The following is a 16811-nucleotide window of genomic DNA, read 5'->3' on the forward strand; positions in this document are numbered from 1 at the left end:
ACTCATGTTTATATAGTGCAGTTATTTTCAGTTTATTAAGCAATTACTTAATTGAAGTTGTTTAGTGAGCTTTAGTGTAAAATATATTCCTATGAACAATGGTTGAGAAGTGTTTAATTTGTAAGTGTGATGTTGTTGGTGATCTCTGTAATGTTGGTAGAAAAGGAATTGCTGGGTAAATATGACACATGGCTTCCGTATATTGTTGTCAACATACTGTAAAGCCATAAAACTGTGTTTAAGTCACTTTGTGGTGAATTAATGAATGACCACAAAGTTACTGCACCTGTTTCACCATGAGTTACATTCCTTGTAGAGTGCGTAGATCTCACCCATTCAGGAATTGCTGGCGTTTGTGTTGTCAGCTGCACAGAGTGCAGCTGCTTGCCACACATCCACAGTATATCTTCCAAGATGGGTGTGTATATGTCTTATAGAGTGGGACTGATCATGTTCAAGTCTAGAAAAATAATCTGCTATAATCTATTACTTGACTTACGTTCAAATATCCAAAGTTTCATAACATATTATAGGTGACCTACTTTTGTTGTAAAAAGAGAGCCAATTTAAGCCTCCGTGTCTATTCAGATGTTGGGAGAGCTGAGGTAGGGTGATGCATGTGATACCTCTCATGCTGGGAGAAGTATCCCAACCATTGGTAGTAGGGACAATGAAATTGACATTGTCGAATACATATTGGCAACATTACTTGGAACAGGCTCTTCAGTTTGGTAGACAATTGATACCGCCAACTGTTGAGCTTTTTACATAATAGCTCACTTAACAATTGGAAATCAGTACTAACTTAATTTGTACTTTATAAACATGAGCCCAGTGAAGCAATTTTGTCTACTCACATAAGAGAACTGGATAAAAAATTCTGGGGAAGTATAGCCAATTTGTAAACTAGAAAGTGAGCAGCACACATTGTTGGTAATTTGCCTTCCCCCCCAAAAAGAATGATACAACTGCCATACAGGGTGACAAATAATCAATTTTCCCCTAGCAGTATAGAACAGTGAGCAGAGATTTATACAGATCCAGTTCATATGTGTTAGTATTTTTGATAACTCACACCTGAATTCCAGAATGTAATATCTGTGCACTGCATCGCTGGTGGTTCATAAGGTGGACTGCGAAAGGATTGGTATAACTTTGTGAAATATACGATAGTTCTTTCTTGTGATGTAGTGGGGCAGAGAGAGTGGGAAATTGCGTGTTAGGTTTTCAGTTTGCAAACCTATGAAGGAGGGAAGAGCATGACCACAGTGTGACGACCTGCCTTCCATCATTCTGCCCCCCTCCATACCCCAGAACACAATTTATTCCTTAAAACAGATCTCCTACATTTAGTTGTGGTACACACAGTTAACATCTGTTGTTAAATCACTTCATTTGGCAACAAACATTAATTTTATGCCATTAAAACACTGCTTTTAATAGTTTGCAATTTTTCCATCCCTGCAACACAGAAACTATTAATGCTATAGAATAAATTAATAAAACCTTTTTTTGTAGAAAATTTAATGTAGTTTAGTCTCATACTGCTAAACTTTTTCACTGGAAGCTGCGATTTTTGAATTACTCAAGAAAAACCCCCATATTCACACTCCAGTGGTCAGGATTTGTAGTATGTTGCTCATGGCTCTCCTTCCTATGTCTGTACAAAAATTTGTCACTATAAAAGTTTTTCTCTTAACTTTCCTTAGCTCAAAAGACAACGTTACTGGGGTATACCTGATATCTGATTATACCACAATCATTTAACGACAGTTCAGGGGTACAAACTTGATGGGGCTGAGGGTGAGCTTTTCATTCTGTGCATAAATGAAGAAAAATGGTGAGCCATTATAGGGAGACAGAAATGGCAGTTTGGAAGATGACACCGACCCCTGGGGCTCCGTTAGCTTGTGATGGGCCAACATTGCCTTTTCGTTGAGTGACTCACCTTGTCACACATATGTAAATTTAGCCTACCTCTATAGATTCGGTACCCTGTTATTTCTTGGACATGAGAGGACAGCTTGCTATCTTCACTGAAGTTAATATATTTTCATTTGGCAGAGGTGCAAGAAGTCTTCAGCCAAGTTTTTTCTTATTGTGTGTGTGTGTGGGGGGGGGGGGGGGGGGGGGTTAGAGGCGCTTCTGTGAATGCATTTGTGTGTGGCTCTTTGTATATAATTTTTATATACCGTATTTACCCGATTTAAGATGAGGTTTCTTCCCAAATTCGTCATTGGAAAACTTGGGATTGTCTTATATTCGCAGAGTAAACTATTGCTGCTGAGGAAAACGTATTCTGTTTAATAGATTAATATGATTGTCATCTTACATTTACAGATGATGCTTTGGCTGTTGAGGTTTCATACAAATTTATTTTGGAGAGAACTATGATGAGTGTTTGGACGGGAGTGGTGAGTGAGCAGCAAATTTCATTTTGCTTCCAACCATGGTAATCTGTGCTGCATACATTGGCTTTTTATGAACATCTACCATGTTTAAACTGCTGTTTGGCCAAATCCATTTGTGCTCGGAATGGAATTGACTTTAAAATTGGACAAATACTCAACACTCGACAGTAGCATACATTTCTGCAGGGTATGCTAAAGTCTAGACTGGGGTCAGTGGCGTACTTACATGTTTCATGGAGCAATGTTGTCATTGCTCACTATGAGGTATGACAGAAACAATAGGGGGGTGTCAGCTGTTGGTTTTACACAGCCAATGAGAGAGTGTCGAGGAGACAGTATGTTTTTGTAGAAAAAGACATTGTAACATTCTCACGTCAGTATAGGAGCAAAATCTGCTACATGTTCAGTTATGATTTTGATTAGTAAGAATTTGATAAAAAAATAAATTTTTCTCAAGAAGCCTCCTAAAAAATGGGGAGTCGTCTTATATTCAGGGATGTCTTATATTCAGGGTCATCTTATACTTGGGTAAATACGGTAAGCTTACTATGTAAAGTCACTTTCTTTAAAAAAATTCTATTGTAGTGCTGTATTCAATTTCAGGAGGTAATAGAATGGTTCCATACATACAAAGCAGATGTCCCTGATGTTATCCATAGTCACCATCCATCTGTTATGTGTTGTGCGCTGCTTCCAAATGTCCTGGATCAGAGTGTATCCAAGAGACTAGTAACCTGCTTACTGGCAGCTCTGCGAGCAAATGGTGAGGAATTATTCTATCTTTAGTTGAACCTTGGTTGCTGGTAATACACTGACTTGCATGAAAAACACAACCCTTCAATTTCTTACAAAAACTGAAATTTATTTTAAAATTATGACACTTTTATGACAATAATCGACTATCTTGTGATGGAATGTTGTGGTACTGTCCATCTAAGTGTTCAACAACAAAAAAGGAAGATCATTATAAACAAATTAAGCCAAAGACGCACACTTCAAAGAAATTTTGAGTAAGCTCATAAAGGTAATGCACGTCTGTTTTGATATTATACACTTGACGCTTTGCTTCACAGACCTCGGAGGTGATCTCGGACATCTCTGTTCGCATCTTCAAAAGCATGTATTGCCACCTCTTCCACCAGTGACAGCTTTCAATGCTTCAGGATGCTCCTGATTAATGTGGTAATGTCCTGTTCGTGAATTATATCCCATTCTTCCAGGAGGGCATTCTGTAGGTCCTGTAGGATGGCTGGATAGTGCCAACGGGCTCTACTCCCTAGCTGGTCCCAAACATGCTCAACAGGATTCAAATCGGGGCTTTCAGGGTATCGCATAGCGTGAATCCCTGTTTCACCAAAGAACTCTTGCACAATTCTTGCATCATGTGGGTGTGCAGTGTCATGCATTGGCATAAAATTCACCACCAATAAATGGAGTGAAAGGCACAAAATACTCCAGAGAGATTTCCTCCACATACTGATATATGGTAAGGCTCCCATGTTCCACGAAGACCAAACCTGTCCTTGCAGCTGTATTGATTCCTGCCCACACAATCACAGAAGCACACTGAAAGGTGTCATGGAGGAGAATGGTGCAAGGGGAATCCCTTGCCCTGGCCTTGTCCAGACCCCCTCTCTTCCGTCAGGTGATGAATCGTGGTGGTGGTGGAGGGTGGTGGTGGGGGGGGGGGGACTAGGAGTGTGATACGTATATTGGAAATCTTAATAAAAATTTGCTGCTTAAATAATTAAAAGACCAAAATTTTGATAGAACTGATTTAAAAAAATTGTAGATTACTTAACCGGGGGGGGGGGTGGGAGGGTAGGACGTCAAACGGGCACGACTTACAGCAGGAGAGGCACTACAGGACATTTTATTTTCCACTGTCTATACTTTTACAAATAAATTCATAAAAATTTGTCAGCATAACCAAGAAGTATTCAGGATTCACACTGATAGCAGTGGACGTTGAAAAACATAACAAAAGCAATTTGTTTCTATATGTGAAATTCAACCATTTTTACCGTTACCATTGGCTGCATTAATTGCTTTAGGTACACTTTTCTTCATAAGTAAGAGAGATTCTTCAATGAATTTTCCACAGCATACAAATCATACTTACAGGAGTATGAAACTCTAGAATTTATTTAATTTATGGAAATATGACTGAGTTATTACATTTTAAACTTCATGTTTAGAAAAAACTCAAATTTTATATTTAATTATCCCAATTTTAACCATAATTTTTAATAGATTTGGAAAATTCTAGAGTTTTGCATTGAGGAGTTTGTGTTTAATAAGCATACCAAGTTTGATAGTAATAGAATATTTATTTTGGATGCTACATGTACCTAAGTACAGAAAATTGTGTTTTGCGGAAAATGGCCGTTAAAGGTTTCTGCTTGTATTTGGCATAGTTTTAGAACTGTCGAGCACCACAAGCAGGTTCTTTTTCGTTTTCAATGTCAGTGTCCTTCCTCTTCACATTCCTATGATGCACTCTTCTTGATTTTATGACCTCCAAAAATGATTTATCTGCTTTCACTACATGCTCTCTGTCTATTGCATGCAAAGCTTTGCTACAGTTCACTCCGGGCTTAGTTCCCATTTTGTTTCTTCTAATACATATTTCCTGCTTTGCACACCATCATTAAAACATGAAACTGCATCATAAACACCAATAGCAAGTGCATTTCTTCCCACAAAACGGTTTTTGGCAATCTTTCCCATATACATTGGTTAAAACTTTCATTTGGTTTTGGGTACCACCATGAAGGCATTTCTTCAGTAAGTTTTCATTTGCAAGGTCCCTGAATATAGGTTTGATGGCTTCCATTACAGCAGTTGGTAGAGAATTCCTATGATGATATTCTTCACTACCAGCAATTGACCTTTGGTAGCCACACCATGATTCACTTCGCTTTGGGCATAAGTTGTGGATAGGGTTATTGTCTGTGGACATTTTGTGGAATTATAAGGCCCAAACTGCTGCTTGCTTCATATTTTTCAAGTCCCCTGTGTTCCTTCTTATTGCCAAACCATGATATGTCTATAGTTTGTCATTTTTTGCATCCGTCAGTCGCCCTCTCCCTTTTATTCCCTTCCCATCAGATAATTTTTTTCCTGACAAATCTTGTCTCAGCCTTCTAAGTCCAGTGCCAAGTCTTTTCTGTACATGTTCCACACATTCTAACTTCTGCACAATAGTCTCAGCTCCATATGGTGCACACTTTTGAACCTCAAGGAAAGCTTTATTGTCACCATCACCAAGGTACTTCACATAACGCAGGCCACGGGAGGCAACAGATCTGGTAAACAAGCTTATAACTCCCTGCATTTCCATACCTCCACTTGAGCCTTTACAGTACATATTACATACATGATCTGCAATCCCTTTCACACAACTGTGACAAAATTTACTCAGCACTTCAACATTAAGTACCATACCAGTGTCAACAGATGTTGCTGTTAAAACACCATTCAATGAAGTGTGCCCTCTTTTTTTGCCAGGTACCATCAAAAGCAGCCACTATGTCCCTGTCACAATCATTTTCGACAATAGATTCTTCTGCAGCACTTTTCATTGAAGATTCTGCAACTTGTTTTACAGCCTCAATCAGTAAGCCATAATTCCTCTCAAACTTTGCTGGAGGAGGAGGAAGATTCATCATTGCACAAAGTGTTCTTGCTGCCTTCTGTCCCCTACCAGTACAGCGCATGCCATATGCTACCCTCCAATTCACATCATAACCTTTGTTTGCGATTTTAGATGTCGTGCAAAATGCACCAACGTTGCATTTGCTGCATATCACAGATAAGTTCGTAGCAAGGCCTTTCTTGGCACTCTTATCTTCCACCAAAGAAACACACTGAACACCAAAGCAATGCTTGCACATAACATTCAGTCCAGAGACTGGTTTGATGCAGCTCTCCATGCTACTGTATCCTGTACAGACTTCTTAATCTCCCAGTAATAACTGCAACCTACATCCTTCTGAATTTGCTTAGTGTATTCATCTCTTGGTCTCCTCCTACAATTTTTACCCTCCACGCTATCCCCAATACTAAATTGTTGATCCCTTGATGCTTCAGAGCGTGTCCTACCAATGATTCCCTTCTTCTAGTCAAGTTGTGCCAGAAATTTCTCTTCTCACCAATTCTATTCAATACCTCTTCATTAGTTATGTGATCTACCCATCTAATCTTCAGCATTCTTCTGTAGCTCCACATTTCGAAAGCTTCTATTCTCTTCTTGTCCAATGTATTTATCGTCCATGTTTCACTTCCATACATGGCTACACTCCATACAAATACTTTCTGAAATGAATTCCTGACACTTAAATATATACTCGATGTTAACAAATTTCTCTTCTTCAGAAACGCTTTCCTTGCCATTGCCAGTCTACATTTTATGTCCTCTCTACTTCGACCATCATTAGTTATTTTGCTCCCCAAATAGCAAAACTAATTTACTACTTTAAGTGTCTCTTTTCCTAATCTAATTCCCTCAGCATCACCCGAGTTAACTACATTCCATTGTCCTCGTTTTGCTTTTGTTGATGTTCATCTTATATCCTCCTTTCTAGACACTGTCCATTCCATTCAACTGCTCTTCCAGGTCCTTTGTTGTCTCTGACAGAATTACAATGTCAACGGCGAACTTCAAAGTTTTTATTTCTTCTCCATGGATTTTAATTCCTACTCCAAATTTTTCTTTTGTTTCCTTTACTGCTTGCTCAGTATACAGATTGAATAAAATCGGGGATAGGCTACAAACCTGTCTCACTCCCTTTAGCCTGTTGTGCTATGTCTATTGTTGCTGACATCTTGTGTATTGAGGTGTTCGATATTCTGTCTTTCAGAGAGATGCCAAGGATATTACTCTGCTCTTTCTTTACTGCAATTTAAAGGAATTGTTTCATAGAAGTGTTTTATACTTACGTGTAAAGCATCTTCTGTGGTCATTGGCGTCTCTTCCTCTTGTTTCCCCAATAAAAACTGCAAATGACAAAGTGATCACCCATCACAGTTTGTATAGCCTTACCATTCAAATGTCCCACTTGTTCGAGACGAGTATGTTCAATGTTACCAGAAAGCTATGACAGGCCTACTTTGTAAATTTTTACAATTTGTTTTTATCTGTAAGCTAACTGTATTTAAGTCAGTTTTTTAAATGTTATTATGGGTGCCAATAAAAATTTCACTTCTGTGGTTGGAATATGTAGGAAGACTGAGTGTTTTTTCGTAATGCTCAGCTTACAAATAATGAGGGAAATAATAAGTAGGCTATTGTCCTGATTTTAGTCATAATATATAGTTTGCTTGCACGTAACATTTTGAGCATTTGTCTTCTTCATTACTGAAACACAATAATCTTTACAGCATCTGGCTGTAATTTCAGCTACAATTAGGTCATAAGCAGCAACTAAAAGAAGCCTTTAAGCATTATAATATTCAGTTCCATGTGTCATCCGATGACCAATGTTCATACTTCATTCTAAGAACTTTGTCTCTCACGCTCTGAACATATAATCACTTATGGGTGAAGAAATGAGCCAAGAAGATAGTTTATTCTGATAAAAGTTTCACATGTGCTGTTTCATCTGGCACGAGCACTGATATTTTTGGTTATAGTGTGAAGTGTAATACTGGACCCCACCCGCCCTCCAGAAATCTTGGTTTTGTAGGATAGCCCGAGGCCTATGTTAGATCTCTCCTCCCTCTCCCCCCCTCTCCCCCCCCTCTCCCCCCTCTCTCCCCCTCCCCCCCTCTCCCCCTCTCTCCCCCCCTCTCTCCCCTCCTCTCTCCCTCCCTCTCCCCCCCTCCTTCGCTGTCCATCTCCCTCCACCCAACACCATTCCCACCACAACCAGTCCATCTGCCACAAAAATTGGCGCTGTCAGTCTAGATGGCACCTCATAGAGGCACATGCGTGTGTCTGCTCACATGCATGTACATCTGTGCGCGTGTGTGTTTTGTGTTACTGTAGGTCATCAAAGGCTAAAATCCGAAAACAAGCAAGTTCTCTTCCTTTTGTGTGTGCCTATCGACAACTCCACACCCCTGTTTTTCAGTGAGTGGTCTCCTTCAGTCCTAAAGAATTTGAATCATTGTTAAGCTTTCAGGCAATGTCATTCTTCAGAGCCAAATAACAAAAACAAACATACAAGCAGCAAAGTGCAGAAGTTATTTCTGAAAGAGGACATTGTATGGAAGCTCAGCAACAGTTTATCTTGCTAATGTGTCTGTTGTCCATCTAATGCCTTAACTAATCGGCAAATTATGGCCTTTTGCTTATTCCATAATTTTTTAATGTGTTATTTAATGTTTTGCGTTTGGCAATCGTGTAAAATCTGGCTATAAAATAATGAAATGCTACTATTTTTGTGAGACAGAGAAAGGTGGCAGCTTCCTTAGACCTAAGGAAAGAGGATATATATTAGTATAGTTCAGATTTTGTGATGGACAGGCAAGTCTTTAAAGATATTATCATCTTAATAATGGCTAATCAGTTAGAAATAAGGAAAGAGCCTACAGTGGACATACAGGTATAAATCATTATTGTCATCATCATCATCATCATCATCATCATCATTATGACCACCATCAGGAGAGCTTCAGTTGGACCCTTTTACTTATCTTTAATTAAGGGACATACTCACAGCAGGTGCGTAAATTTCTAGATGTGGAATGTGTATGTTTTGTGGTTGAAACAGAGTCACTCCAGGTGTAAATTAATTTTCATACCTAGTTGACTAGGACTTTTAGAACGGTGTTTATGGTTTTGAATACTTCATTCCTGTCCCTGGAATGTAAAGTAAAAATACAGTAGCTACAGAGTGTTCTCATTCAAGATGTTAAATCTCAATATCCATTTAGAAGATGTCCAATTATTATTATTATTATTATTATTATTATTATTATTATTATTATTATATGCCCCCTGGAACTTAGTTTGTTGCCATATGAATTTAATAACATCTGTGATATATTGTCATCTTGTGACTTGTGCATTCAAGAATTATGTGTTATTTTAAATAGCTGCCTTCCGCAAATAGTATTTCTGACTACTGATGTTTCAGTAACATTGGTGAAATATTTAAAAGATCTCTAGGAATTACCAAAACTGAGTGTGTAAAAATTAGAAATTTTGTTTATCATTACCAGCTCTTTCTGTGATGTGATTCAGTATAATTAATTCAGATCTCTGATATTGCCTGCTGTTAATGACTTGGCATTGATACTTTAATACTGTATTGCTAGTTTTAGGTTAATGTCCAATATCAGATGTAGTTACATACAGAAATTACAATTTGGCACAACTAAAAATCCTAAAACAATAAATAAAAATATAAATTTTAAGTACACTATACACAAAGTAAAATAGCAGGTTTGCTGGTCCAGTATATCTTTTTTTAAAAAATAGGTTCACAACTCACTATCTTCATTTGTGTTTTTGGAACTTGTGGCCACACATGGAGTTTCAGCTCATTTGCACTCAGTGAAGTTAGAGTCCCAGAATGGCTTATTCTCTGTTTACCATAAGAAATCAATGAGAGGATGAATACCTTCACCAGTGTCTGAAATATTGAATAGCAGTTGTGAAGTCTTGAGTGGAAATACATCTAGTCGTGTGTCATGGGTCTTGTGGAGAGACAGTATAGTCTTCAATTGAGCAGTACTACGAAGTACTGTACACAACTTTACTGAAACAGTCATCTGTTGAAACATTTGATGTTTTTATTGGCCTTTAAATGTTTTTTTTAAATTATAATTCATGTGTGTGATTGTATTTTATGATGAAAACAATCATAGAACTAGTTATATTACTTTACATTAATCTTTACTAAGTGATATTCAGCAAGCAGTGTGTTGTAAGTCTGATTGTTTGGATGCAGTAATTGATGGAAATAGCAGTACTTGTGTTAATAATTTATACAACACAACTTACATGTGTTTTGTTAAGTGCTGAAATGTCTGTGTGTTGATTTGCAGGTTCGTTTGGTGTCTATGTTCCCATTAATTCAAAGGACACTTATATGTTGGAGTTTTATGGTAAGTTAGGTTTTCTGGAATTGCATCCTGGACTGAATCCTGAGATAACGTATCTTGGCCGTGTCTTCTGAGTGAATGAGATTCATGACCCTGGACAGCTCTTTTATTAATAGAGCATGGAATTTGTGCCTGAGGTAATGCCTAATGGGTCACTGTTATCACAGCAGATCTCTCCTTTCGTGTCTAAATGTAGAGCTGCTAATTGACAATGGATGTGATTCACTACTGTTGATAGTGGTTATAACAAAGAATGAGGGTGTCATTTCTACAGCAGCTGATATGAACTTTTAATGTCATGGCTGCACAAAATGTCACTATGTCGACAGCATGTATTAGACAGTTTGCGGAAAATAATTAAGAACTCTTCATCTAACAGCCACGTGTATCACATGTAGTTGTTACTGATGTGTTAGTAATTGTGTGTGTGTGTGTGTGTGTGTGTGTGTGTGTGTGTGTGTGAGAGAGAGAGAGAGAGAGAGAGTGAGTGTTGTGCTCATGTACACAAATGTTCATGAGACCATGTATTTAAAGGATATTCGTAAATAGTTTATTTCCTCACATGCAGAGAGAAGAAATAGAAATATTGCAGTCAGTCTTAAAAACTTCCTTTCTGTTAGATTGTTGAAAGAGGGATGAGTGTGCAGTTTCATTTAGCATCAGTATTAAATAAAATCTTTTTTTGGAATTGGAATGTTCCAGTAATGCACAGTTTAGTGTAACGTACTTCGTATTTATTGCTGGCTGGTGTCCATGAACTTATATGAAACAAATGGATAACAGTGATTACTGGCTTAATCTCATATTTGGACAGTGGTACTTCACAGCACATCTTGTGGTGCCAATTTGTATGATGTTACTTCTTTTTATGTCATGTGTTGTTCTTTTGTCTAGTCATTGACTTCTCCTGCACTCATTATAGGATGCACTGTATGCTGTGAAACACATTGTGATATCATATATTTCTATTTCTTGATATGCAAAATGAGCAGAAATAATATAGAAAATTTTCAGTGAGATTTCTGTATTCCAGCTAGTTATTTTCAGAACATCATGGACACACATTTAAGCCATATGCAGGCTGACTGTCTTGGCGAACATGTAAAATAATAGCCTCATAAGTGGTGAATTGTAATTCTTCCTGAATGATCTACATCCCAGAAAAAATTGAAGATATATAATGTGTAAAATATTTACTGTAGTAAATATTTACTGTAGTAATTTCGTTAAGAAGTGGTATGTGAACATTTATGAACATGGAGAATAGTTTAGCTGATAATTATCTTGTAATCAGCAGTCAGAGATTCAGTGGAGAATTCTGTGATGAAATTTCCTCTTTGTTGTAGTGAAGGAAGTTACATAACATTATGCATATAAATGCTATCCTTTTCTGATCTCTGCCTGCTGTGTGCTCTTTAATTTTTTGTGTGGACATTTGTACGTGTATCATGTATTGATGTCTGACATCTCAACAAAATGTACAGTAAGATAACTGTTGTAAATTTGTATTAACTAATACACTGCCATTGATGACTGCTTTTCGTTTTCTATTCAAAGCTCCGATAGAACTAACGTGTCTTGTACTTTTTTAATTCTCACCCATTTTCTTCAGTGACACAGTCTACTGCTGAAAATAGACATTCCACATTGCTTTGCTGTTGCAATATTTATTGAATAACATGAACTAGCTGAAGAGTGATAGAATTGGCTATTATTTTGCCCCCATAAAATAAAACTGAAAGCCTTTCTGTCACAGAATCTCACTCAGAGAATTCTTTTTGTTAATAGTTAACTCGAGAAATAGGGACGACAGTGTAATATGTGTTTGAAGCTGATCCATTGTGTCACTGGTTTTGTTTTCTTTGTCTCCTCTCTGTGAGTAACACTTGTAACTGTTTTTATCCACTTCATTAAACACATACTTGATGTTTTTAAGTTAACTGCTATAGGCAGATATTTTTGATAGAAACACTGATTGGAGATAGAATGCCTTCATTACATCAGGAATATAAAGAACTCTTGTGGTTCTTGTCATATTAGGATATGTAGCTTTCTTTCCACTGGTTGTGAACATTCTGGTTCGAGTAACAGAACAGAAGAAAGCAAAAACAGATCAACCCCATATTCAGTCTCCCACCAGTAACCCTATCTTTTTAGGGAACCTTCTCTCTTAAATAATTGAAATATGGCTGTTAAATTTATTCCTAACATAAGTTATTACATAAAGCCAGTTGGAGTTGCAGTTGGTTTTTGTGTGTATGCACAACACAAAAAAAGAAAATGGAAAATTGATGACCTCATGGTATTTTTAAGTAATCAGTAACTCAATACATGTTTGCTCCTGCTAATACTTTCTACTACCTTACAGGTACAGCTTTCAAAACACCTTCAACATATTTCACAGCACTGTAGTAAGAAATTTGTGAAGACTTGTTTCACAAGTTCAGTTTCTCTGTTCCTTTCCTCAGTATTTGTATGTGAGTAATCCTGTTGAGTTCAGAAACTCACCCTGTCTACTACTAGTACATAACTGATTAGCTTCTTTGTTATTTTAGCATCAGTTAAAGTTTCTTCCATTTACGAATGAAAGGGAACTGTCTTTTGTTTAATATATTGATGGCTGTTAGAAAAGACTTACTGAAGTTATGAATCTTGCAAATGGCATACTTAAAGAATTAATTAAAATGTTGGTGATAAGGATTTAAGTAGTTTGGCATTGCCATGCCATTGTTCGTGTATGCCATGGTCTGCACAAAGTATTGCTGCAGGACAATGTGGCAAATCTGTAAGGTATCTCTGAAGCTTCCGTTCAAGTGAATTTAGCTGCAGCCAGATCTGTCATCTACAAAGATTTTTATGGCATATGAAATCTGAGGTATAATGTTTTTATTGGTTAACATGAAATGTGCAACTCATTTTCGATCATGCTGCCAATAAAAATTATGTTGGCTTGACATATTTTATTGATACAGTTTGCACTATATTTTCAGTTTTTATTTTTCCCTTGCTTACAAGCAAATAAGCTGAACCTATACTCAAATTGTGAAACAATAAATGGAAAAACAGCCATAGGACCATAATGTTCACATTGGTATACTTTTTATTTTGCTGTAAACCCTGTGATAGTGAAAATAGTATTAGTAAGTGTAGTGACTATTATAATTAAAAACAAATAACACACTCACTTTGCCTCAGAAAAGTGGCTAAGCCATTTAAGAAATTTTTATGGACTTTATGTTTTGGAACTTGGGTCCTCGTGAAAGAGTAGACAGACAGGTAGTTTTATATATTAGAAGATAAAAGCCAAGCTGGTCAGATTTTAGGAACTATTGATTTGTGAGCAGTGCAACATTACATGGAAAACAAGTTTTTGCTGATTGGTGGAGTACCATATTTCTTTGTAATTGATAATTTGAGCAGAGTGACACTGACACTGATTGTCTGAGGTGTTCTAATATCTTTGCCATGACTGGAAATGACGGCGGATTCTTAATAATTTGTAACCTGAATCAGTTATTTAGTTTCATAACACCTATTCAAATTAAAACTAAAGAACTTCCCAACACATTAATTAAATTCATTGCTTAAAGCTGTCCATTGCAATTGAATGAGATGTATTGTTTCATCAGTCACTTTGCTAGTACAAACCTGAACCAGTCACATAGACTTACTTAATAAGAAGCTCTTTACTGTGTACGTGTAGCGAACTGTTATTATATTATTGTGTTTATTCTAATCAGGCAGTGCCTCTCAGGACAAAACAGTGACCTGTTCTTAATTTCTTTATTAGAACAAAGAAAGTAATTTTTTGATAAAGCTCGGTCTTTAAAAAGCACTTTTGTCAACACTACATTGCCTCATTTTATTGTTTCGCCCTATGTACTGCTTCATAAATTTGTTATAATTTTTGTCATCTTCACTGAACTGTTGAAATGTGGATTGTTTACATACCTGTCTGCTGCCCAACACTTGTGTTATAATTATGGTACTTCATTCCCAGTAGTTGGTCATTGATTTGGAATACAAACCAGACTTGTAAGGTTGAAGAAGAGCAGTATGACTGCTTTTTTGCTTTCAGAGAGTTGTATAGGTATCAACCTTGGTTTTTTTTTTTTTTTTTTTTTTTTATAGTAACAACCACCTTGGTGAAGTTTTGGAATTGTTTGTTGAAAGTTTCTATGTGGTAAAGGCTGTTTCTTAACCATAAAAACAACAGTTAACTTCTGTTGTAATGTTCTAAGAAAATTATCCCTCAAGTTACCTTATTTCCAGTGTGAAACACAGTTCCCCCTCCCGCCCCCCAAATTGAAACACACATGAAGTTTTCACAGAGAGTAGATGACAGAACTACAGCTCACTTTTATCACTGAGCTTCCAGTTGTTTTATATTGTGGTGTTAAATTGTGCTTCTTCAGTATTAATAATTTGAAGGGTGCTGAACTGATCTATTGTAACTGTGGTAACTTATATTGTTTTTTGAATAATTGGGATCAGTAAAAATTGATTTTTTTTTCATGATTTAAATACAATGTTTTGACATTCAGAATATTTTTTTCACTTTTTGGTGGTAACTGATTTTGTGAACATTATTTCTTTGTTTGAGAGAATGCAAGTTTATAATATCTTTTTGTATGGTGAAGTATTGCACCTACGAGAAGAACAGTGTGATATTAGTGTTAGGCTGTATTGAATTTAAATGTGATGTTTTAGTTTGCCAGGAAGAATAATTTATGTAGTACTGTTAATATAAAAAGAAAAAAAATATATATATGTATGTTCAGTGTGCTATAGTGTCTCACACCCATAGCACTTCGTTGACATGTCACAGGTTTAATTAAATCTGTTATTTTACATCTACTTTTGTTTTATTACACATGCGAACTGTTATCGTATTTTATTTATCTCAGAGAATTTGTGGAAAAATGATTGTGTGTAACTCCGTGTTTTAGAACCTGATTTACTACATTGACTGAGGATTTCCATTTCCATAGCAAGCTAATTAATGTGTTTTAATTTAAGTGGAAAATACTTATTGTATGGCAGTTTTTCATTTTCTCAGTATTTATGTACATGTTTTTTTCCCTTATTTTTCATTGCCGTATTCATGCTTGAAGAGTAATCTCTTTGTAATAAGACTGTGATTATTGTATGAACCATATGCACATTTTATGAGTAGGCTGCACACGGCCAAGTCTGTATTATTCTAAATCCAGACATTTTATTTATATGATTAATACATCTGTCTAAAGATGGATATAATATTTGTATGAACAATATAAAACTCTGTGAGTAAAACAGATTAAGAGGAACAATGATTATCTTGTATCAAATAAAGTTATTGTTTCAGACATTGAGTACCCTTACTTTTGAATTAGGCTACATGATTCTCTAGTAGAAATTGTGTGCTAGTGACCTATAAGAAATAGCATACTAAAAATAACCAGATCCACATAAAAATACAGTCCACAATGAATACTAAGTAAATAAACAATTAAGCTTCCTGCAAACTCTGCAAACAGTGCAGTAATTTTCTGCAACATTTGTTCTACAGGTATCTTTTAGCATACTGCTGATAGCCGTCGTTTGGAACATAAGACATGAAACAAGTGGCAAGACAGCTTTATTAAACTTTACTGATGCCAAAGCAGCAACAGCCCATTTTTTGTGAAAGAATAAAGACGTATTTACTAGTCAAGTATCACTACGTTATTGCAGATGATATTAAAACTCCACATATTGTCAAGTGTATGTCAAAAATTTAGAAAACACTATAAATAAATTATGTATTTAGGTGTTTTCACTGAGGTGTTGAGGTATAGTATTAAGTTGTGTTCATCAGGTCACAAGAATTCAAGGGCATCTAAAGATGCTATAATTTACCAATTAAAGAACAAAGTTTGAAGTAAATTAACTTTTAATGTAAATTCTGGTGTGATAAAACAGATTTATTACAGCAGTGTCTAGCGATTATTTTATCTCTTGAGTGTCTTTAAGTGAAATCTGATAAATATTATTGTAATACCAAAAGCAGAATTCGCCTGAGAAAACTGTAAAGTTACGAGGAGACAGAATGACTGGCAAATACTTAACTTTAGGAGACAAAATTGCAATACTAGTGAAAGATAAATTAAAAGAAGAAAAAGCTATTACTCTTAGTTTTTTGAACTTCTGTTCCTCATTTGGAAGAAAAAAGTATAGGTTTGGGAAGGAAAGGCAGTCAATCAGACTCCAGGTTGGGAGGGATGCATCAGTTGTGAGGATGAGGCGAGACAGTCATGTAGAGAGAGCACTAGGCAGAATCCATAGTTTAAGTGAAACTGATCTCTGATTTACCATTCCAAATTATTC

The 16811-nt window shown here is 36.3% G+C and overlaps 1 protein-coding gene across 2 annotated transcripts in view; it reads left to right on the plus strand.

The window, feature by feature from the left end:
* LOC126253578 (protein O-GlcNAcase) overlaps positions 1 to 15811 on the plus strand; it is a 150194-nt gene extending 134383 nt beyond the window's left edge. For both annotated transcript variants that reach the window (XM_049955003.1, XM_049955004.1), the window contains 2 exons: positions 3015 to 3174; positions 10407 to 15811. In XM_049955003.1, the coding sequence (XP_049810960.1) occupies positions 3015 to 3174; positions 10407 to 10537 (291 nt within the window). In that variant the 3' untranslated portion in view covers positions 10538 to 15811. The remainder of the gene's footprint in view (positions 1 to 3014; positions 3175 to 10406) is intronic.
* Positions 15812 to 16811: the final 1000 nt, after the last annotated feature.

This window comes from Schistocerca nitens, chromosome 4, assembly GCF_023898315.1.
Source record: "Schistocerca nitens isolate TAMUIC-IGC-003100 chromosome 4, iqSchNite1.1, whole genome shotgun sequence".
In the NCBI taxonomy this organism is placed as follows: domain Eukaryota; kingdom Metazoa; phylum Arthropoda; class Insecta; order Orthoptera; family Acrididae; genus Schistocerca; species Schistocerca nitens.